Genomic DNA, 25,865 nt, shown 5'->3' on the forward strand with positions numbered 1-25,865 from the left:
GCAACAAAGTATCAGTCTGTAACTGGGCGGATGTATCATTGCGAGAGCTGGATGAGCGCTGCACCGCGGTCTTTACCGGCAGCCATCTTGCTTGTTACCCAGCTTTCCTGATGTGTAGTTGCTGGTCAGGACTCTAGGAAAGCTGGGTAACAGCCCTGGTGGAGGCTGCCTCAGCAGCAGCCATGTCCCTCGTCACCCAGCTTTCCCAGAAACAGATATGACGACAGGATAGCCCTTCTGACAGGGTGAGGTTTATTTCCTGGGGACAGGCACTGGGCCGGTGTTGGGGCGTGGACAGGTCGGTAATGACGACGCCGTCTTTCTATCCCGTTTATTCCTTCCCGCGTTGTCCAGCCATCTTGCGGCCGTCCAGTCACTTGTTCAAGGTTCCCGGCGCGCTGATATATGGCGGAGGTGAGCGTCTGCTCTGGATGAGATATGTCCGCGGCCTCAGCTCAGACTCCATAAATTGTCTATGGGGAAAGAAGGCTACCGAGAACGTAGAGGCGGTGACCGGTTTCGAAGACCCCCCACTACCTTACATGGGGTCATACTGACTGAGGGGCTAGAGCCGAGATGGGGGCGATAGAAGAGGGACATGAGACGGGGGCTGAATGAAGGGTGTGGGGGGAGGGGTACGTTTTCTGTACTGTCACTCTCCATCTGCACCTCATCCAGCGCTCCGTCCCCAGGGGTCACCTTCCTCTCGCACATTGAGGCGCCGTCCGGTCAATTGCTCTTCCTCCTCTTGTCTTTGTGTCCTGGTTTCATTTAAAGCTCCGTCTTGAGTTGATTAGAGGAGACGTGCGCAGGTGGAGCAGAGATGGGACAGCAGAGCGATGCCTTCCCTTCATCATCGGGTGAGCAAGGTGACCCTTTACTCATCTCGTGTTTACACCCCCCCCCCCCCCCCCCTCCGATCCGCTAAACTGAGCTCCTATAATGCATAGCTGGTATCGCCAGATGACGGCACGGAGCCCCGTGTAAGGCACTAAACCAGCAGGAAATTCAACCTGCAGAATTGTGAGTTTAGCTCTGGAGGCTGATGAAATACATCATTTCAGTTAATGTTATGAAATATCTTATACCCGGCCACATCCAAAGCTGCATTCAAAATTCTATTACTCCTGTTGCATACAAAGCTGTAAAATCCGTCCCGTGCTGCAGAAGCCTGCATTTCACTCCTGCCCCTACTATTCAGCCGCACTCCAATGTATTCTACTCCTGTTGCATATAAAGCTTTTAGCAAGGTTCACCCCTTTTCTGCAGAATGCCCCTAGGTTGTTTTCTCCTCAAGTCACAACCAGAGCTGTCTTTACTAGTTTGCAGACGGCAGAGGCCGGAGAACCTTGCATCTCCTTGATGTGGCCATTACGATGATTTACAGGCTGAGCCATCATTTACTGTAGTCGCATCCAGAGCTGCATTCAGAAATCATGATGGTTTGCTGCCCCCTGCCGGTACACTTGAAGCTCCCACCACTTAGAGGTAGCTCCTCAACCCCTCTGATTATGGTGGACGTAGGTAACAATGCAGCAGGTATTAACGTGAGCACCATGTTCATTGTCTGGCCCCTGTGTCTTTCAGATACGTCCGGATTGTGGGGACCCACAACACAGTCAATAAAGTCTTCCACCTGGTGGCCTTCGAGTGCATGTTCACCCACAAGACCTTCACCCTGGAGCAAGGACTGATAGGTAAGAAATAGTCCTCCGATCTATGGGTGGGGGGCTCCCATAATGCACAGCTCCACCTGCCCAGGGGGCTCCCATAATGCACAGCTCCACCTGCCCTGGGGGCTCCCATAGTGCACAGCTCCACCTGCCCAGGGGGCTCCCATAGTGCACAGCACCACCTGCCCGGGGGGCTACCATAGTGCACAGCACCACCTGCCCGGGGGGCTCCCATAATGCACAGCTCCACCTTCCTGCGGGGCCTCCCATAATGCACAGCTCCACCTGCCCAGGGGGCTCCCATAATGCACAGCTCCCCCTGCCCAGGGGGCTCCCATAATGCACAGCTCCACCTGCCCAGGGGGCTCCCATAATGCACAGCTCCACCTGCCCAGGGGGCTCCCATAATGCACAGCTCCACCTTCCTGCGGGGCCTCCCATAATGCACAGCTCCACCTGCCCAGGGGGCTCCCATAATGCACAGCTCCACCTGCCCAGGGGGCTCCCATAATGCACAGCTCTACCTTCCTGGGGGGCTCCCATAGTGCACGGCTCCACCTGCCCTGGGGGCTCCCATAGTGCACAGCTCCACCTGCCCTGGGGGCTCCCATAGTGCACAGCTCCACCTGCCCTGGGGGCTCCCATAGTGCACAGCTCCACCTTCCTGGGGGGCTCCCATAGTGCACAGCTCCACCTTCCTGGGGGGCTCCCATAGTGCACAGCTCCACCTGCCCTGGGGGCTCCCATAGTGCACAGCTCCGCCTGCCCTGGGGGCTCCCATAGTGCACAGCTCCGCCTGCCCTGGGGGCTCCCATAGTGCACAGCTCCGCCTGCCCTGGGGGCTCCCATAGTGCACAGCTCCGCCTGCCCTGGGGGCTCCCATAGTGCACAGCTCCGCCTGCCCTGGGGGCTCCCATAGTGCACAGCTCCGCCTGACCTGGGGGCTCCCATAGTGCACAGCTCCACCTGACCTGGGGGCTCCCATAGTGCACAGCTCCACTTTCCCGGGGGGCTCCCATAATGCACAGCTCCACTTTCCCGGGGGCCTCCCATAATGCACTGCTCCACCTTCCTGGGGGGCTCCCATAGTGCACAGCTCCACCTTCCCGGGGGGCTCCCATAATGCACCTCTCCACCTTCCCGGGGGGCTCCCATAGTGCACAGCTCCACCTTCCTGGGGGCTCCCACAATTCCTGGTAAAGCACAAGGTGGATTTCAGACTACATCCGTCTCCAATAGACAGTGCAGCTAAGTTGGAGTCACTGCTTGGCGCTGGCTGCGATGGAGCAGAGTTGCAGTGTAAAGAGAGGGGAAGAGGCAGCTGCAATCTGAGCTGCTCAGCAGAGTCACTAACCTTTGCGCTAATGAAGCAGAGCTGCAGTGCAAAGCATGGGGAAAGGTCAGAGCAGTTGGCCTCTTATCTAGCAGACTACAGATTGCTGTAAATCAGTCTATAGAGGAGTTTGCTCAGGTAAGTGTCCGATCTCTCCGGAGGAGTCCTGATTGCACTGGACTATTGGGGAATTGTCATTTAAGCAGTTTCCAGTGTTTTCCTATTGCTCCTCATAGGTGGCTTGTACATTACGACCACTGCGGGTGATGGCGGTTTTTCATTTGCCGCCCCAGTAACCCCGCCCCCTCATGTCGGGGAGTGCTGAGCGGCAGCGGATGATACTTGGCCACGTATGTGACTCCTCTCAGCCTGATAAGAGCTGACACTTTGTTGCTGTGGGAATCTGGTTGCCATGGAGATAACGGCCACGAGTTGCTACATTGTAGAAATTGCAGTGTAGCGCTGAGTGCAGGGGGCGCTGTGTATCCCAGTAGTCGTTCCCCCCCCCATGATATAATGCACCCCTATATAATGTATTGTGTTACAGTCCCCGCAGAGAACGTCGCCACCATCGCAGAATGTGCCAGTGTGATCGAGGGCGTGAGCCGCAGCCGCAACGCTCTGCTGAACGGAGACACAAGGAATTACGACTGGGACTCGGGGTACACCTGTCACCAGCTGGGGAGCGGAGCCATCGTCGTCCAGCTGGCGCAGCCGTACATGATTGGCTCTATCAGGTGAGGGCTGCAGAGTATCGCACTGTGGTAATAAGAGGACTGCAGAACATCTCACCAATGTCTGCTGCTATACTAATAGGACTGCAGAACATCTCACCAATCTCTGCTGCTGTAATGGCAGCAATATGTGAACATGGTCTGCTATAGTAACAGGACTGCAGAACAGCTCACTGGTGTCTGCTGCTATAGTAACAGGACTGCAGATCATCTCACTGGTGTCTGCTGCTATAGTAACAGGACTGCAGAACATCTCACTGATGTCTGCTGCTATAGTAACAGGACTGCAGAACATCTCACTGGTGTCTGCTGCTATAGTAACAGGACTGCAGAACATCTCACTGGTGTCTGCTGCTATAGTAACAGGACTGCAGAACATCTCACTGGTGTCTGCTGCTATAGTAACAGGACTGCAGAACATCTCACTGGTGTCTGCTGCTATAGTAACAGGACTGCAGAACATCTCACTGGTGTCTGCTGCTATAGTAACAGGACTGCAGAACATCTCACTGGTGTCTGCTGCTATAGTAACAGGACTGCAGAACATCTCACTGGTGTCTGCTGCTATAGTAACAGGACTGCAGAACATCTCACTGGTGTCTGCTGCTATAGTAACAGGACTGCAGAACATCTCACTGGTGTCTGCTGCTATAGTAACAGGACTGCAGAACATCTCACTGGTGTCTGCTGCTATAGTAACAGGACTGCAGAACATCTCACTGGCGTCTGCTGCTATAGTAACAGGACTGCAGAACATCTCACTGGCGTCTGCTGCTATAGTAACAGGACTGCAGAACATCTCACTGGCGTCTGCTGCTATAGTAACAGGACTGCAGAACATCTCACTGGCGTCTGCTGCTATAGTAACGTGTGTGCAGAACATCTCACTGGTGTCTGCTGCTATAGTAACAGGACTGCAGAACATCTCACTGGCGTCTGCTGCTATAGTAACGTGTGTGCAGAACATCTCACTGGTGTCTGCTGCTATAGTAACAGGACTGCAGAACATCTCACTGGCGTCTGCTGCTATAGTAACAGGACTGCAGAACATCTCACTGGCGTCTGCTGCTATAGTAACAGGACTGCAGAACATCTCACTGGCGTCTGCTGCTATAGTAACAGGACTGCAGAACATCTCACTGGTGCCTGCTGCTATAGTAACAGGACTGCAGAACATCTCACTGGTGTCTGCTGCTATAGTAACAGGACTGCAGAACATCTCACAGGTATCCTGGTGTCAGCACTGTGGGACTGGCTGTGACCTGAGGGACTGTTCACATGTAATGTACTTTTTGTGTAACGCTGGGGGGTTGGTAAAGCAGTGCGACAACCCGCGGGGCACAGAGAAAGCTGCTGGATCTAAGTAATGTGTAATATCCAGAGATCAGCGGCGCCGTGCGCTGGTGCTTCTCCTCTGCCACCTGCCCCCGCAGATGATTGCTCTTACTGCCCAGGTAGCGCTCTCTTCACACTTGTTGTGGCAGGAAATGCTCCCGCTGCGTACACCAATGTTCCATCTCCTCCTGTGTGCCCCGTGGATAAGAGAGCGGGGCATCAGCGGATCCCAGGCGCGCCGCGTCCGTCCTCCCGTAATATTGATATAATAACCGGCTCCGTAATCACAGCCGGTCATGTGACTCCTGCTCATCTGCTGCAGCTAGGGTCACCACCTTCCCAACAAAAAATACCAACAAAGTTAAGCCACACCCCAAAGGGGGTGTGGTTGTGGGGCGTGGCTTAATACAGGGTGTTTGCTATCATACTGTGGCTCCCAATAATATTAATGCCACCATTAGTGCCCCAAGTAATAGTAATGCCCCCATTAACGCCCCCCAGAATTAATACTGCCCCCATTAGTGCCCCCCAGTAATAGCAATGGGCCCATTAGTGCCCTGCAATAAAAATGCTTCCAATAGTGCCCCCAGTAAGAATATTGCCCTATTAGTGCAACCCAGAATTAATTCCCCCATTAGTGCCCCCAGTTAGAATAATGCCCCCCATTAGTGCCCCCAGTTAGAATAATGCCCCCCATTAGTGCCCCCAGTTAGAATAATGCCCCCCATTAGTGCCCCCAGTTAGAATAATGCCCCCCATTAGTGCCCCCAGTTCAAATAATGCCCCCCATTAGTGCCCCCAGTTCAAATAGTGCCCCCAGTTTGAATAATGCCCCCATTAGTGCCCCACTTAGAATAATAGAGCAATGAAAGTGCTAATTAGTAGCAGTCGTTGTAGGTAAATACCGGCAATGAAAAAAACACCGCTACCGGCCACTAAAATACCGGCCTTGCCGATGAGATAGCAGCCGGGGGCGACCCTAACTGCAGCGGCAATAACTGTTACGAGTAGCGATGAGCGACACCATTTGTTCATAAATCGGCCTCCTTGAGCAGCGAGGGGTGCAGATCAAGACACCCCCCATGGACAGGGCCTGACATCTCACTGTGCATGCGCTGCGCTCGTCCAGTGCGCCTCTAGCTCCGACATTTCTACACTCGCCTTTTCGGGGAGATTTAGTGCAGGACGTGTCCATTTTCCTCGGCTCTGCCGCCAACGACAATTTAGGAGTGCAGCTCACCGACATCAAACACTTAGAGGAAGCTTCTTCCCGGGATAAGTGGCCCCATAAACCGCGGTACAACTCGGCTCCACTGTGCGCGCCTCCCGGTGATAAAAGTGCGACTGTAATGAATGTAAATAGCGGGATTTATATCGCACTTGTACTTTATAACCTAGTGAAGTGGAACGTTCCCAGAGATAATAGCGGCGGCGGCACAGCGCAGAGAGCGACCCCACCCCCCGGTCACGGTACAGCAGTGCCGACTGTGTCATTGAGCACAACTCAATAAAATATGGTTTGTTACATAGGACTGCAGGTAACATCTACTACATCAGTGTTTCCCAACCAGTGTGCCTCCAGCTGTTGCAAAACTACAACTCCCAGCATGCCCGGACAGCCTTTAGCTGTGCGGGCATGCTGGGAGGTGTAGTTTTGCAACAGCTGGAGGCACACTGGTTGGGAAACACTGTACTACATAACCTATACTCAGGGAGTTATCACTGTGTTATCTGTGGTGTTACATAGGACTGCTGGTGACATCTACTACATAACCTATACTCAGGGAGTTATCACTGTGTTATCTGTGGTGTTACATAGGACTGCAGGTGACATCTACTACATTAGCTGTACTCAGGGAGTTATCACTGTGTTATCTGTGGTGTTACATAGGACTGCAGGTGACATCTACTACATTACCTGTACTCAGAGAGGTATCACTGTGTTATCTGTGGTGTTACATAGGACTGCAGGTGACATCTACTACATTACCTGTACTCAGAGAGGTATCACTGTGTTATCTGTGGTGTTACATAGGACTGCAGGTGACATCTACTACATTACCTGTACTCAGAGAGGTATCACTGTGGTATCTGTGGTGTTACATAGGACTGCGGGTGCCCCTTTAGCTCTGCTACATCATGGGTCTACTGTTTGTTCTTCATCAGACGTCTACACATCAGGGTTCTGACTGGGGCAGAGCGAATCGACTTTGGATGAAACGTTCCAGTACTGTACGGAGCAGGGGTTCTGTCCAGTATTAGAATGTACTGGTACCACTTGGAACCGAACCAGAGTTCGGAGCTCCTGCTAAGATGTTTCATCCGAAGTCGCTTCGCTCACCCCTGGTTCTGACTATTGAGCAGCGGGGGCGCTTCCGGATTCAGGTTTCTGCAGAACTAGAACGCGCTCCGAGGAGCAGCCGATTGTGGAGGAGACACATTTACATGCAGTGATCTCCTCCACAGTATGGGGAGCAGTGATCACTGTGTTTCCTCCCAGTATCGGGGGGGTTTGCTGGGGGGGAGGGGGTGTTCCCTTACATCCCTCTTTAGCCCCCCCATCCCCTCTGCAGTCTTTGTAATGGACTTGGTGGTCTCATTAGCCGGACCAGACGTGGCGGTGTAAATGCGGGGGCGCTCGGCTCCGTCCTGATGCATATGTAAAGGCTCTGCATGAATACATCCTGTCTGATTACATAATGGCCGCTGCCCTCCCACCTCCGCAGACGTGCTAATGAGGGGAGCCGCAGAGCCGTGTCCCCAGGGGCCACCGCCGACAGCCGGCAGGGGGGGTGGGATTCAGCTGCTTTATCTTTTATTGTCTTTGGTTTAGTTTCTCTAATTTGTATCTTATTATATTTTATATCCTGTAAATTCCTATAATCCGCCATCAGTTCAGGGTCAGATTCTGTTTGTCCCAGATTATCGGACGTATAAAACATCAAACCTGCAGGAGCCGAAAAAATAATCTCTTATTAATAGAGGAATTATCTGAGAATATTGATGGGAGTAACGTGGGCGGAGCTGTGACAACCTCTAATAGCACTATAGCTGACTCCAGTAACATGGGCGGGGCTGTGACAACCTCTAATAGCACTATAGCTGACTCCAGTAACATGGGCGGAGCTGTGACAACCTCTAATAGCACTATAGCTGACTCCAGTAACATGGGCGGGGCTGTGACAACCTCTAATAGCACTATAGCTGACTCCAGTAACATCGGCGGGGCTGTTACAACCTCTAATAGCACTATAGCTGACTCCAGTAACATGGGCGGAGCTGTGACAACCTCTAATAGCACTATAGCTGACTCCAGTAACATGGGCGGAGCTGTTACAACCTCTAATAGCACTATAGCTGACTCCAGTGACATGGGCGGGGCTGTCACAACCTCTAATAGCACTATAGCTGACTCCAGTAACATGGGCGGAGCTGTGACAACCTCTAATAGCACTATAGCTGACTCCAGTAACATGGGCGGAGCTGTGACAACCTCTAATAGCACTATAGCTGACTCCAGTAACATGGGCGGGGCTGTGACAACCTCTAATAGCACTATAGCTGACTCCAGTGACATGGGCGGGGCTGTCACAACCTCTAATAGCACTATAGCTGACTCCAGTAACATGGGCGGAGCTGTGACAACCTCTAATAGCACTATAGCTGACTCCAGTAACATGGGCGGGGCTGTGACAACCTCTAATAGCACTATAGCTGACTCCAGTAACATGGGCGGAGCTGTGACAACCTCTAATAGCACTATAGCTGACTCCAGTGACATGGGCGGGGCTGTGACGACCTCTAATAGCACTATAGCTGACTCCAGTAACATGGGCGGAGCTGTGACAACCTCTAATAGCATTATAGCTGACTCCAGTGACATGGGCGGGGCTGTGACAACCTCTAATAGCACTATAGCTGACTCCAGTAACATGGGCGGAGCTGTGACAACCTCTAATAGCACTATAGCTGACTCCAGTAACATGGGCGGAGCTGTGACAACCACTAATAGCACTATAGCTGACTCCAGTAACATGGGCGGGGCTGTGACAACCTCTAATAGCACTATAGCTGACTCCAGTGACATGGGCGGGGCTGTGACAACCTCTAATAGCACTATAGCTGACTCCAGTAACATGGGCGGAGCTGTGACAATAGCACTATAGCTGACTCCAGTAACATGGGCGGAGCTGTGACAACCTCTAATAGCACTATAGCTGACTCCAGTAACATGGGCGGGGCTGTGACAACCTCTAATAGCACTATAGCTGACTCCAGTAACATGGGCGGAGCTGTGACAACCTCTAATAGCACTATAGCTGACTCCAGTAACATGGGCGGAGCTGTGACAACCACTAATAGCACTATAGCTGACTCCAGTAACATGGGCGGAGCTGTGACAACCTCTAATAGCACTATAGCTGACTCCAGTAACATGGGCGGAGCTGTGACAACCTCTAATAGCACTATAGCTGACTCCAGTAACATGGGCGGAGCTGTGACAACCACTAATAGCACTATAGCTGACTCCAGTAACATGGGCGGGGCTGTGACAACCTCTAATAGCACTATAGCTGACTCCAGTGACATGGGCGGAGCTGTGACAACCTCTAATAGCACTATAGCTGACTCCAGTGACATGGGCGGAGCTGTGACAACCTCTAATAGCACTATAGCTGACTCCAGTGACATGGGCGGAGCTGTGACAACCTCTAATAGCACTATAGCTGACTCCAGTAACATGGGCGGGGCTGTGACAACCTCTAATAGCACTATAGCTGACTCCAGTAACATGGGCGGGGCTGTGACAACCTCTAATAGCACTATAGCTGACTCCAGTAACATGGGCGGGGCTGTGACAACCTCTAATAGCACTATAGCTGACTCCAGTAACATGGACGGAGCTGTGACAACCTCTAATAGCACTATAGCTGACTCCAGTAACATGGACGGAGCTGTGACAACCTCTAATAGCACTATAGCTGACTCCAGTAACATGGGCGGAGATGTGACAACCTCTAATAGCACTATAGCTGACTCCAGTAACATGGGCGGAGCTGTGACAACCTCTAATAGCACTATAGCTGACTCCAGTAACTTGGGCGGGGCTGTGACAACCTCTAATAGCACTATAGCTGACTCCAGTGACATGGGCGGAGCTGTGACAACCTCTAATAGCACTATAGCTGACTCAGTGACATGGGCGGAGCTGTGACAACCCTAATAGCACTATAGCTGACTCCAGTAACATGGGCGGAGCTGTGACAACCTCTAATAGCACTATAGCTGACCTCCAGTAACATGGGCGGGGCTGTGACAACCTCTAATAGCACTATACCTGACTCCAGTAACATGGGCGGGGCTGTGACAAACCTCTAATGGCACTATACTGACTCCAGTAACATGGGCGGGGCTGTGACAACCTCTAATGGCACTATAGCTGACTCCAGTAACATGGACGGAGCTGTGACAACCTCTAATAGCACTATAGCTGACGCCAGTAACATGGGCGGAGCTGTGACAACCTCTAATAGCACTATAGCTGACTCCAGTGACATGGGCGGAGCTGTGACAACCTCTAATAGCACTATAGCTGACTCCAGTGACATGGGCGGAGCTGTGACAACCCCTAATAGCACTATAGCTGACATCCAGTAACATGGGCGGAGCTGTGACAACCTCTAATAGCACTATAGCTGACATCCAGTAACATGGGCGGGGCTGTGACAACCTCTAATAGCACTATAGCTGACTCCAGTAACATGGGCGGGGCTGTGACAACCTCTAATAGCACTATAGCTGGACTCCAGTAACATGGGCGGAGGCTGTGACAACCTCTAATAGCACTATAGCTGACTCCAGTAACATGGGCGGGGCTGTGACAACCTCTAATAGCACTATAAGCTGACTCCAGTAACATGGGCGGGAGCTGTGACAACCTCTAATAGCACTATAGCTGACTCCAGTAACATGGGCGGAGCTGTGACAACCTCTAATAGCACTATAGCTGACTCCAGTACATTGGCGGGGCTGTGACAAACCTCTAATAGCACTATAGCTGACTCCAGTGACATGGGCGGAGCTGTGACAACCTCTAATAGCACTATAGCTGACTCCAGTGACATGGGCGGAGCTGTGACAACCTCTAATAGCACTATAGCTGACTCCAGTGACATTGGCGGAGCTGTGACAACCTCTAATAGCACTATAGCTGACTCCAGTAACAGGGGCGGAGCTGTGACAACCTCTAATAGCACTATAGCTGACTCCAGTACATGGGCGGGCTGTGACAACCTCTAATAGCACTATAGCTGACTCCAGTAACATGGGCGGGCTGTGACAACCTCTAATAGCACTATAGCTGACTCCAGTAACATGGGCGGGGCTGTGACAACCTAATAGCACTATAGCTGACTCCAGTAACATGGGCGGGGCTGTGACAACCTCTAATAGCACTATACCCGACTAGTAACATGGGCGGGCTGTGACAACCTCTAATAGCACTATAGCTGACTCCAGTAACATGGGCGGGGCTGTGACAACCTCTAATAGCACTATAGCTGACTCCAGTAACATGGGCGGGCTGTGACAACCTCTAATAGCACTATAGCTGACTCCAGTAACATGGGCGGAGCTGTGACAACCTCTAATAGCACTATAGCTGACTCCAGTAACATGGGCGGCTGTGACAACCTCTAATAGCACTATAGCTGACTCCAGTAACATGGGCGGGCTGTGACAACCTCTAATAGCACTATAGCTGACTCCAGTAACATGGGCGGAGCTGTGACAACCTCTAATAGCACTATAGCTGACTCCAGTAACATGGCGAGCTGTGACAACCTCTAATAGCACTATAGCTGACTCCAGTAACATTGGGCGGGGCTGTGACACCTCTAATAGCACTATAGCTGACTCCAGTGACATGGGCGGAGCTGTGACAACCTCTAATAGCACTATAGCTGACTCCAGTGACATGGGCGGAGCTGTGACAACCCCTAATAGCACTATAGCTGACTCCAGTGACATGGGCGGAGCTGTGACAACCTCTAATAGCACTATAGCTGACTCCAGTGACATGGGCGGGGCTGTGACAACCTCTAATGGCACTATAGCTGACTCCAGTAACTTGGGCGGGGCTGTGACAACCTCTAATAGCACTATAGCTGACTCCAGTAACATGGGCGGAGCTGTGACAACCTCTAATAGCACTATAGCTGACTCCAGTAACATGGGCGGAGCTGTGACAACCTCTAATAGCACTATAGCTGACTCCAGTAACATGGGCGGAGCTGTGACAACCTCTAATAGCACGATAGCTGCTCCAGTAACATGGGCGGAGCTGTGACAACCTCTAATAGCACTATAGCTGACTCCAGTAACATGGGCGGAGCTGTGACAACCTCTAATAGCACTATAGCTGACTCCAGTAACATGGGCGGAGCTGTGACAACCTCTAATAGCACTATAGCTGACTCCAGTAACATGGGCGGAGCTGTGACAACCTCTAATAGCACTATAGCTGACTCCAGTAACATTGGGCGGGAGCTGTGACAACCTCTAATAGCACTATAGCTGACTCCAGTAACATGGGCGGGGCTGTGACAACCTCTAATAGCACTATAGCTGACTCCAGTGACATGGGCGGGAGCTGTGACAACCTCTAATAGCACTATAGCTGACATCCAGTGACATGGGCGGAGCTGTGACAACCTCTAATAGCACTATAGCTGACTCCAGTAACATGGGCGGAGCTGTGACAACCTCTAATAGCACTATAGCTGACTCCAGTAACATGGGCGGGGCTGTGACAACCTCTAATAGCACTATAGCTGACTCCAGTAACATGGGCGGGGCTGTGACACCTCTAATAGCACTATAGCTGACTCCAGTAACATGGGCGGGGCTGTGACAACCTCTAATAGCACTATAGCTGACTCCAGTAACATGGGCGGGGCTGTGACAACCTCTAATAGCACTATAGCTGACTCCAGTAACATGGGCGGGGCTGTGACAACCTCTAATAGCACTATAGCTGACTCCAGTAACATGGGCGGAGCTGTGACAACCTCTAATAGCACTATAGCTGACTCCAGTAACATGGGCGGAGCTGTGACAACCTCTAATAGCACTATAGCTGACTCCAGTAACATGGGCGGGGCTGTGACAACCTCTAATAGCACTATAGCTGACTCCAGTAACATGGGCGGAGCTGTGACAACCCCTAATAGCACTATAGCTGACTCCAGTAACATGGGCGGAGCTGTGACAATAGCACTATAGCTGACTCCAGTAACATGCGCGGGGCTGTGACAACCTCTAATAGCACTATAGCTGACTCCAGTAACATGGGCGGGGCTGTGACAACCTCTAATAGCACTATAGCTGACTCCAGTAACATGGGCGGGGCTGTGACAACCTCTAATAGCACTATAGCTGACTCCAGTAACATGGGCGGGGCTGTGACAACCTCTAATAGCACTATAGCTGACTCCAGTAACATGGGCGGGGCTGTGACAACCTCTAATAGCACTATAGCTGACTCCAGTAACATGGGCGGGGCTGTGACAACCTCTAATAGCACTATAGCTGACTCCAGTAACATGGGCGGAGCTGTGACAACCTCTAATAGCACTATAGCTGACTCCAGTAACATGGGCGGAGCTGTGACAACCTCTAATAGCACTATAGCTGACTCCAGTAACATGGGCGGGGCTGTGACAACCTCTAATAGCACTATAGCTGACTCCAGTAACATGGGCGGAGCTGTGACAACCCCTAATAGCACTATAGCTGACTCCAGTAACATGGGCGGAGCTGTGACAATAGCACTATAGCTGACTCCAGTAACATGCGCGGGGCTGTGACAACCTCTAATAGCACTATAGCTGACTCCAGTAACATGGGCGGGGCTGTGACAACCTCTAATAGCACTATAGCTGACTCCAGTAACATGGGCGGGGCTGTGACAACCTCTAATAGCACTATAGCTGACTCCAGTAACATGGGCGGGGCTGTGACAACCTCTAATAGCACTATAGCTGACTCCAGTAACATGGGCGGGGCTGTGACAACCTCTAATAGCACTATAGCTGACTCCAGTAACATGGGCGGGGCTGTGACAACCTCTAATAGCACTATAGCTGACTCCAGTAACATGGGCGGGGCTGTGACAACCTCTAATAGCACTATAGCTGACTCCAGTAACATGGGCGGAGCTGTGACAACCTCTAATAGCACTATAGCTGACTCCAGTAACATGGGCGGGCTGTGACAACCTCTAATAGCACTATAGCTGACTCCAGTAACATGGGCGGAGCTGTGACAACCCCTAATAGCACTATAGCTGACTCCAGTAACATGGGCGGAGCTGTGACAATAGCACTATAGCTGACTCCAGTAACATGGGCGGGGCTGTGACAACCTCTAATAGCACTATAGCTGACTCCAGTAACATGGGCGGGGCTGTGACAATAGCACTATAGCTGACTCCAGTAACATGGGCGGGGCTGTGACAACCACTAATAGCACTATAGCTGACTCCAGTAACATGGGCGGGCTGTGACAACCTCTAATAGCACTATAGCTGACTCCAGTAACATGGGCGGAGCTGTGACAACCTCTAATAGCACTATAGCTGACTCCAGTAACATGGGCGGGGCTGTGACAACCTCTAATAGCACTATAGCTGACTCCAGTTACATGGGCGGAGCTGTGACAACCTCTAATAGCACTATAGCTGACTCCAGTAACATGGGCGGAGCTGTGACAACCTCTAATAGCACTATAGCTGACTCCAGTGACATGGGCGGGGCTGTGACAACCACTCTCTTTACTGCTTATTAACCCTAACAACGTGGGCGTGGCTGTGACACCTCACAACATGGCAGCAGACCTCTTGCCGGCTCTGACCGCGTGCCCAACCTCTCACAATATAATCGTCATTCGATTCGCGGTTTATTCCTGAACGCCAGTGAGTTTGCGTCCGCTCGTGAATTCCCCGCAGACCCGCGCTGAATATATTGTTAAGGATTACAGATCGCGCGGCGGCACTTGGCCCTTCTGTCAGATGCGAGGTCGTGAATATTCATGGAGGTAACTGGCAGAATCTTGGCCGGGGCGACTCTTCCGGAGAATAAATTCACAGCATTCAACGGTTAAGTGCGTCGGTCCCCGCAGACCATCGCATCTCGACTTGTACACACAAAAACTACAGTAAACACTAAGTTCGACACTGAAGTTTATTGAAGATTATTGTGCAGCAGACGATCGCCATCGCCCGTGCAGGTAACAGCGCGTCAGTCGCAAGGCGGACGCATCAAGTCAACTACGTCTTCGTGTTTAGAGACACATTTTGCATCTTCTTCCTCAATCCTGAGGAGGATCCAGGGTCGTGCGCCATTTTTTTGCAGCCATTAGATGGCATAAAGAAAACCGTATGGTTTTTCTATGCGCCATTTTTGCCTCCCATATATTTGTTATTATTAGCGCCATTATTCCAGTGGCCCCTCGTGTCTACAGAGGAGTAGTGCAGAAACCACATAAGGAATCTCCTGATTTCTCGTCGGTATATGCGGAAATCCCCGGCCTCCATTGTTTGCCGCCCCCCTTGTGCTGCCTTTAATGTGCGATCCGAGTCTGGACTGAACCATTTATAAAGTGGCTTTAATAGTACTTGGCAGCGATCCCCTCCGTGCGGCCAGACACGCAGCGTCCTTCTAATCATACGATGTGATGCTGCGTCCTCACTGCTTCTGAAGCCCAGCAGCACATTGTGCATCTGTCTATTTCTTCCCCTCCATTTGTTCCTTTGAAGACCAGAATCTAAAGCCGCCCGGTGGATCCGATGATCAAATAAATCCCACGGAGTAGAGTAATTAGCCGCATTGTCATTATCATATTATCCTGTGTTACCGCCACAAACTGTTGGAGTCATCCATAACCGGTGGATAGATGCGGTATGAGCAGCAGGTGCTGATATCGGAATAGAGGAACTGTCACTGGGTAGTGCATTGTTACAGATGGTCGCAGTGATGCGGGTGGTGGCGGTGTTACACTTAGTAGCAATGTTGCAAGTGGTGGAAATGCTACAGGTGGTAGAGGTGTTACAGGTGGCGGTGTTACAGCTGTAAGCAATGCTACAGGTGGTGGTAATGATACCAGTGGTGGAGGTGTTACAGGTGGTGTTGGGAATGTTGCGGGTAGTGGCGGTGTTACAGGTGGTGTTGGGAATGTTGCGGGTAGTGGCGGTGTTACAGGTGGTGTTGGGAATGTTACGGGTAGTGGCAGTGTTACAGGTGGTGTTGGGAATGTTACGGGTAGTGGCAGTGTTACAGGTGGTGTTGGGAATGTTACGGGTAGTGGCAGTGTTACAGGTGGTGTTGGGAATGTTGCGGGTAGTGGCGGTGTTACAGGTGGTGTTGGGAATGTTACGGGTAGTGGCGGTGTTACAGGTGGTGTTGGGAATGTTACGGGTAGTGGCGGTGTTACAGGTGGTGTTGGGAATGTTACGGGTAGTGGCGGTGTTACAGGTGGTGTTGGGAATGTTACGGGTAGTGGCGGTGTTACAGGTGGTGTTGGGAATGTTACGGGTAGTGGCGGTGTTACAGGTGGTGTTGGGAATGTTACGGGTAGTGGCAGTGTTACAGGTGGTGTTGGGAATGTTACGGGTAGTGGCGGTGTTACAGGTGGTGTTGGGAATGTTACGGGTAGTGGCGGTGTTACAGGTGGTGTTGGGAATGTTACGGGTAGTGGCGGTGTTACAGGTGGTGTTGGGAATGTTACGGGTAGTGCGGTGTTACAGGTGGTGTTGGGAATGTTACGGGTAGTGGCGGTGTTACAGGTGGTGTTGGGAATGTTACGGGTGGGGGCGGTGTTACAGGTGGTGTTGGGAATGTTACGGGTAGTGGGCGGTGTTACAGGTGGTGTTGGGAATGTTACGGGTAGTGGCAGTGTTACAGGTGGTGTTGGGAATGTTACGGGTAGTGGCAGTGTTACAGGTGGTGTTGGGAATGTTACGGGTAGTGGCGGTGTTACAGGTGGTGGGAATATTACGGGTAGTGGCAGTGTTACAGGTGGTGTTGGGAATGTTACGGGTAGTGGCAGTGTTACAGGTGGTGGTAATGATGCGAGTGGTGGAGGTGTTACAGGTGGCGGTGGGAATGCTACAGGTAGTGGCGGTGTTGGGAATGTTATGGGTAGTGGCGGTGTTACAGGTGGTGTCGGGAATGTTACGGATGGTGAGGGTATTGTACAGGTAGTCGAGAACTTAACGATGGTGTTGGAAATATTATTGGTGGTGGCGGTGTTACAGGTGGTGTTGGGAATGTTACGGATGGTCGCAGTGTTAGGGGTGTGTTGGGATTGTTACGGGTGTTACAGGTGGTGTTGGGAATGTTATAGGTGGTGAGAAGATTGTACAGGTGGTACAGATCTTACTGGTGGTGTTGGAAATATTCTGGGTGTTGGGGGTGTTACAGGTGGTGTTGGGAATGTTACGGGTGGTGGAGGCGGTAAGGGTGGTATAGAGAATGTTACAGGTGGTGTTGGGCATGTAAGGGTGGTTGCGGGGTTACAGGTGATGCCATGCTGATTTAGCTCTGCCCGCTTCGGTCAGTGACGCCCTTCGGTGCCCGCCTTTAGTTGCTGTATCCGGTCCATGAGCCGTGAACAGCGCAGTGCCCTCTACCGCAAAGTCTTCATTGTGAAATCAAGTGCAATGTAACACAGGGATACAGCGATACAATGTAACATACCCCCCCTGATGTCGCCGTCCTTCAGACTGGTCTCTGACTAATCAGCCTTCATCTTTATTTCCATAGATTATTGCTGTGGGATTGCGACGACCGCAGTTACAGCTACTACATCGAGGTGTCTACAAACCAGCAGCAGTGGACCATGGTGGCCGATCACACAAAGGTTCCCTGCAGGTAAATGTGAACCAAGACAGTTCTGGGGCAAATAGTTTATTATTAGTATTTCTCTAATTAATAGAACATAATGAAATCCGTGTCTAAAACTCACTGCACCGAAAATTGTCCTGTGGGTGCAGTACCAACATTAAACTGCAGGTGTCACTATAGCCTTACAAAGGACAACAGGGACGTGCCCAGTTTGAGCATTCTGGGGGTCCCAGCTCTGGGGCACTCACGTCTCTGTAGACCGGGGACGTACTGTGACCCCCCCCCCATTTGCAGATTCAGAGCAGCCGCATTGAACTCATTGGTAATCGGTGGACAGTAAGAAGGATGGGAGTACCCCTTTAAGTACAAGTCTGCCTCGTGCTCTGATTAGATGAAAACTGACTGGTATTAGGCTCCTGTGCTATAGCACAAACAGTATGTATTTAGTTCGTAGTGGAGATCCCCTTTAAGCCTGCGGAGATTTGGAGATTTATGGTTGTCTGATTAGCATTTGTGTTCCGCCCCGCGGTTGCGAAGAAATGGCGACCTTCTCTTATCTCAGGCGATCACATGTTGATTTTAGCGCTTTGTCTATATGCAACAGGGGAGGATTTTTTTAGTTTTTTCATATTAGCCATTGCGCTGTCAGGTGACACGGTCGGCCTTTTCGCCTCTTACGGGTTTCACATGTGTCATGTACCTCTCATAGCTCTGAGCCCGCTTACCCAGACAGTACTTAGCCCTTATTAGACAGCGCCCCGGCTGATAAAGGTTACATCGGATGTGATGGATTCCGGCTCGTACCGCCATGATAGGGAAAAACCGCCTGTCAAACCGCGGGACGAGTCAGAGACTTGTTATCCCGCTCCCTGTCTTCATGTACTGTAACCAGCGCCTGTGTGAATGATGCACTCCCGGACGTCTCGTCCTGTCCTGCTTCATCCGCAGAAGCTGTCACGCCGTTTATTACCGTATCGCTACCCTCCTTAATAGAAGCCAATTAGCGCCCCGCGCCAATGTCATTGTCATTCCTTTAAATGCCGAGCGGAGATTTACTTCTCGCCTTCACCTGTAATGACAATAAAGAAAGTCTCTCTTCTTTTTTCCTCTTCTTAAAGGGCAAACGCTTATGATAATTTATATTTGGCGTCCTCGCTGTCTTCCGTCTCACGCTGTTGTCCGTTATAAAAAACGAGCCGTCTGAGCTGTAAATAGCAAGAGGCGGGCGATAATTACACCCGACCGCTCAGCCGGCTAACCTTTCCTTTGTATCAAAAAACATCCATTGTAGCGCGTTGTTCCGGAGAATAAATATCTGTCTGCAGGACGAGCCCGGGGTACGCAGCTCTAATGCCGCTCAGAGGTCTCGCCTCCAGCTTAGAAATGGCGTGAGCGTTAAGAACATATGCTATTCTTATGGGCATAGTGCGCCATTACCCTATCCCTCCCCCATACCGTGGGTAATAGACGTCTGTATAGACTGGACACAATTGTAACAAACCCTCAGATGTGAGAAGTATTAGGTCTGTACAGGATTTCAGCTGCTGAATGTAACCAGGAACTTTTCAGCTCACTGACAACAAGCAGAGATCTTGAAATTGGTGATGACCTCAAAAGGTAATGGAAGTGCACCGTGCAGACTCCTAGGCCGTGGCTTCAGAGCAGCAATTCTAGGTAAAATCATGGCATTACCACTGCGGACTTTGGTCATTGAGATCTCTACATGATTTATGATAACGATAACTATATTCCACTGGCACCATTATCACTGCATGCAACGAGATGAGGCGAGAGACAGCGAGGACGACTACAATGCTCATCCTCTGCACATCCTGATCTAGGAGATAAAGGATTCCGAGCCAGAGATGCTGCATGAATCCTGCTGCTATATAAAGAATTTCTAATTATAAAGTTTAATTAAGTTCATTATTCTCTGCTGCAGATTAAATGAATATGAAACATTCCCAATTACATCTCACTGTACATTATAACTGCCTTACCCATCATGTGCTATACACCTGCAATATAGGTAATGAATATGACTGCTATAATAATATGCAGTAACATATATATATATATATATATATATATATATATATATATAGCTACTATAATACTGCTCCTATGTACAAGAATATAACTACTATAATACTGCTCCTATGTACAAGAATATAACTACTATAATACTGCCTCCTATGTACAAGAATATAACTACTATAATACTGCTCCTATGTACAAGAATATAGCTACTATAATACTGCCTCCTATGTACAAGAATATAACTACTATAATACTGCCTCCTATGTACAAGATATAACTACTATAATACTGCCTCCTATGTACAAGAATATAAACTACTATAATACTGCCTCCTATGTACAAGAATATAACTACTATAATACTGCTCCTATGTACAAGAATATAACTACTATAATACTGCTGCCTCCTATGTACAAGAATATAGCTACTATAATACTGCTCCTATGTACAAGAATATAGCTACTATAATACTGCCTCCTATGTACAACAATATAGCTACTATAATACTGCCTCCTCTGTACAAGAATATAGCTACTATAATACTGCCTCCTCTGTACAAGAATATAGCTACTATAATACTGCCTCCTCTGTACAAGAATATAACTACTATAATACTGCTCCTATGTACAAGAATATAACTGCTATAATACTGCCTCCTATGTACAAGAATATAACTACTATAATACTGCTCCTATGTACAAGAATATAACTACTATAATACTGCTCCTATGTACAAGAATATAACTACTATAATACTGCTCCTATGTACAGGAATATAACTACTATAATACTGCTCCTCTGTACAAGAATATAACTACTATAATACTGCTCCTATATACAAGAATATAACTACTATAATACTGCTCCTATGTACAAGAATATAACTGCTATAATACTGCTCCTATATACAAGAATATAACTGCTATAATACTGCTCCTATGTGCAAGAATATAACTACTATAATACTGCTCCTATGTACAAGATATAACTACTATAATACTGCTCCTATGTACAAGAATATAACTACTATAATACTGCTCCTATGTACAAGAATATAACTACTATATACTGCCTCCTATGTACAAGAATATAACTACTATAATACTGCTCCTATGTACAAGAATATATCTACTATAATACTTCTCCTATGTACAGGAATATAACTACTATAATACTGCTCCTATGTACAGGAATATAACTACTATAATACTGCTCCTATGTACAAGAATATATCTACTATAATACTTCTCCTATGTACAGGAATATAACTACTATAATACTTCTCCTATGTACAGGAATATAACTACTATAATACTGCTCCTATGTACAGGAATATAACTACTATAATACTGCTCCTATGTACAAGAATATACTACTATAATACTGCTCCTATGTACAAGAATATATCTACTATAATACTGCTCCTATGTACAAGAATATAACTACTATAATACTGCCTCCTATGTACAAGAATATAACTACTATAATACTGCTCCTATGTACAAGAATATATCTACTATAATACTGCTCCTATGTACAAGAATATAACTACTATAATACTGCTCCTATGTACAAGAATATAACTACTATAATACTGCCTCCTATGTACAAGAATATAACTACTATAATACTGCTCCTCTGTACAAGAATATAACTACTATAATACTGCTCCTATGTACAAGAATATAACTACTATAATACTGCCCCCATGTTGATGTGTATACGGCTGTGATGCTGGTTTTCCCACGCGGTCTTGTATTTTTCACGTTAATCAGCAGTTACACGTAGCGGTGGATTTTCAGGCTTTTGTGCAGGGACGGTGTTTTCCTCTGTTGTTGGATTGCGGCTCATTGTGTGCTTGCTGTCCGGTCTGGCAGTGTTTTGTGCTCTTGTCTTTGTGAGTGTCAGGTGCGAGCAGTGAATGTGTCCTGGGTGACAGTATAATGGCGGTGGATATTGAGCCTGTGTTCCCTGCGTTATATTGAATATGAGGTTTCTTTGCATGTCGTTGCTCACGGCTCATTGTCTGCAAATCTCTTTTCAGGGATAGAATAGAGGAGCAGTGAGCGTGTCCTCTCAGCCACCGCCTGCGCCTCATAGTCTCTACTGCTGCTGTTCTGTCCACCCTCACAAACATTCTGAAGTTGACACTTTGGTACAGGATAGTGACGCTGACGTTTGGGGTACAGGATAGTGACGCTGACGTTTGGGGTACAGGATGACGACGCTGACGCTTGGGGTACAGGATGACGACGCTGACGCTTGGGGTACAGGATGACGACGCTGACGCTTGGGGTACATTGGTGCTGACGCTTGGGGGTACAGGGTGGCGCCGCCGCCGCTTGGGGTACAGGGTGGCGCTGCCGCCGCCGCTTGGGGTACAGGGTGGCGCCGCCGCCGCCGCTTGGGTACAGGGTGGCGCCGCCGCCGCCGCTTGGGGTACAGGGTGGCGCCGCCGCCGCTTGGTGTACAGGGTGCGCGCCGAAGGGGCGCCGCAGCCGCTTGGGGTACAGGGTGGCGCCGCCGCCGCTTGGGGTACAGGGTGGCGCCGCCGCCGCTTGGGGTACAGGGTGGCGCCGCCGCCGCCGACGCTTGGGGTACAGGATGACGACGCTGGGGGTAATACTTTACTTTCCGTCCCTGTAGAATGAGGTCAGCCTCTTAATGTGTGGATTGTTTCTAGTGTAATCTGCTGCAGGGCTCGCAGGGTTAACGTTTACTGGTTTCATCCTTAGCTTCTCTGGAGATAAGCGGCACATTCGGGTCTGAATGCCGCTCCTCTCATTTTGGGGGTTGCTCCTGCTGCCTGTTCATGGGGAGATGTTTAGGGTCCATTCTTGTATAAGTAAAAATATGCAACTTTGTAGCGGATATTTTCTAACATTCTACTTTCAGGATCTCTGCTTGCTGTCAGTGAGTGTGACCATTCTATCAAATCCATGTATAAAGTTGGATGATTTGTACTCCAGTCACACCTGAAGCTGCAGTCACAGCCAGCCATCAGGAGCAATCTTTTACTCTGTAGCTTCAGCTCCAGTCCCTGACAGGTTGTGGGGTGAACATTTTATTGTACTCACACTGATCCAGCAGGGGGCGGCAGTGGGGCATGTGCTCGGTTTACTTCATGGTGATTGCAGCTCTGGTCGTTACTGGAGCAGAAACCGTTTTTTATGTAGAACGCTGTGTAATTTAAAGGTGAAGTTGCTCTTTGTTCCTCTGTGCTTTAGCTGTGAATGGAGTATAACCCTTACTCCTCTGCATGCATCGGCATTAACCCTTCTTCTGCTGCCTTTGTTTTCCAGGTCGTGGCAGACGATCACTTTTGACCGACAAGCGACGTGTTTCATCAGGATCGTAGGGACCCACAACACGGCAAACGAGGTGAGACCGCCGGACCCCCTCAGCCACTCATCCTGAGAGGGTTCCTTGTCTGTAGTCACACGCAGAGCTGACGCCTCACTTCTGTCCTGATCCTCTAGTCACATCTAGAGCTGCATGGACAATTCAACAGCTTGGCTGTGTACCCCGCAGTGTGACCGTAGACATTCAGGGGTGTGGGAAAGCTGGGTGGCAGTATATGTTCAATACACAGGGGGCTCACCCAGCTTTCCCAGGATCCTGACGGCCGGCGGCCATATTGCTTGTCACCCAGCTTTCCCAGGGTCCCGATCAGCCTATATGGTCATGGGTATCTGGTAATATACCCATCACTCCTGTATCTGTCGCGCTATAGGACTAGAGCCGAACCCTGGCGCAGTCCTAACGGTAGCCCCTATTGGATGCCACTCGGCTTTCCCAGACGCAGATACAGACCGGCTTTCTGAGTTGATGCCGTGATTTAACCCTTTCTTTTCTTTCCAGGTTTTCCACTGTGTTCACTTTGAGTGTCCGGCGCAGACAATCGGCCACAAGGAGGAGAGCGTCAAGGAGGGCTCGTCCAGCGAGCAGGTGGCATCCATAACCCTGCGGGTGTCCAGCGCCAACTCGGGGGGCGAGCGCAGCCAGGCGCACTGAGGCTGCGGCCGGACATTTGTAATCTCGTCGTCTCCGAGGACGCCGACCTCCGATGAATCCTCACTGGAGGGAAAATTGCTGCTCAATCTTCATCAAGACGTTTATTAGCGCCCCCGCCCGGCCGGTAATTGAGCAGATTGCTGCTGAGACCCGTGCGCTGTCGGCAGCGCGCACCGCCGCTAATTGAGGGATGTATTGGCTTCCGGACTAATTTCTCCTTATTGATTATTTCTTTCCTTTGCGCCGCCCCCTACCCCCCCCCCCCCCCCCCCCCCCCGTGTTTTCGTACATCAGCTCGTCGCATGTCACCGTCACCGTGCACTGAACACAAACCGCCCACGAAGATCACTTAAATAGCGTCCCGCTCCCTAGAGCTCAATCCCGTCTCCCAGCGGATAAACCGGTGGCGTTCATACCGCCATCTTGACGTAGACTGACCCGGGATACTGGGACTGATTTTGCACTAAACTCTGAATGGCTGCGCAGCAGAGACGAGCGGGTGGCGACCTCGTCCTCCTACTGGAGCGGACTCTACACAGAGAACAGTCACACTAATATAAGTTATGTTCGGCTACATCCTCATCCAGCTTTCCCAGAACCCTGAGCGGCATGGGTCACCCTTTTTTGGAAAGCAACTTCCGCTTGTTCTTTTCTGATGTGTTGAGTTGTTGCCCCTTCCCTCTTGACCTAAATGTAATCCCAACCCTGACAATCAGCAGTGACTACCATAGCGGTTCATGAACCAGGAAGCCCAGGATGAGCACAGCTACAGCTCCTTCCGAAAAGAAAGTGCGTTAAAGCACTTAAATGAGGAAAGTAACAGGAGAGGCCTGGGGTGTACTGTTCATGAATCAGGAGGCTCAGGGTGAGCTGCACCTCCCTCTGCATTGTGAGGCATTATGGGTGTGCACAGGACAGATCTGGTATCCTGAGAGCTTACCAGGAGGCTCAGGATGAACAGAGCTACAGATCCTTTCTAATAATGAGCGTGCTGTGGTGCCAAGTACATGTGACAGGCGGAAGAAGAGACCTGGCATTCAGTTCATGAACCAGGAGGCGCAGGATGAACAGTGCTACAGGTGGAACTTACTAATAAGGGGCATGCTGTGGTGCCAAGGACATGTGAGAGGCGGAAGAAGAGACCTTTCATTCAGTTCATGAACCAGGAGGCGCAGGATGAACAGTGGTTCGACGGAGCATGGGATTGGTTGAAGACAAGTGAATGTAAATGGTTCATCATCAGTGACAACGCTACATCTGGGGCCCCTTTGTTAGGGCCCCGGGTGGGTTTCTTTTTGTATACAGCAGACGCTTTGTGTTACTTGGCGGTTGTATATGATGTAAGTTATATTGTGTACCTTGTGTTACATTATAAAGAAAAGTTTATACGTCGTGTCTCCCGATCCTCGTACACAGAGAATACAGGAGCGCGGTGCGGGGTCCGGCACGGTCACTGCTGGGGGCCCTCAGGTGATTGTTCAGGGCGAGGCCCCCATGCTGATTCCCCCCGATCCTGGATGAGGAGAGACGTCACTGCAATCAGAGTCCAGAGCCGGTCTGCGCTCGTCAGTCCAGACATCGGTTATACCGCCACATACTCCAGACCTCCCAGCAGCATCTCATGTGCTTCATACCCTGTCACACGTGTGTCATACACCATCCCAGGTCTAGTAGGTATTACATGGGGTGTTATGTGTCATACATGATCTTCTAATAGGGAATACACAGCCTCTTATGTGATTCATGCCTTATCATACATGTGCCATACATCTTCTAATGTGATTAATATGTTACTATACATCATCATACCTCGTCACACACGTGTCATCCATCG

The 25,865-nt window shown here is 50.0% G+C and overlaps 1 protein-coding gene across 1 annotated transcript in view; it reads left to right on the forward strand.

Annotated features, from left to right (window-relative positions):
• The window catches only part of LOC122934310 (BTB/POZ domain-containing protein 9-like), an 83,940-nt gene extending 58,517 nt beyond the window's left edge, over positions 1-25,423 (forward strand). The window contains 5 exon segments of the mRNA XM_044289687.1: positions 1,588-1,697; positions 3,554-3,743; positions 17,897-18,004; positions 23,320-23,398; positions 23,879-25,423. Coding sequence (XP_044145622.1) covers positions 1,588-1,697; positions 3,554-3,743; positions 17,897-18,004; positions 23,320-23,398; positions 23,879-24,031 — 640 coding nt within the window. The 3' untranslated portion in view covers positions 24,032-25,423.
• Positions 25,424-25,865: the final 442 nt, after the last annotated feature.

This window comes from Bufo gargarizans, chromosome 4 (genome assembly GCF_014858855.1).
Source record: "Bufo gargarizans isolate SCDJY-AF-19 chromosome 4, ASM1485885v1, whole genome shotgun sequence".
Taxonomy (NCBI): Eukaryota; Metazoa; Chordata; class Amphibia; order Anura; family Bufonidae; genus Bufo; species Bufo gargarizans.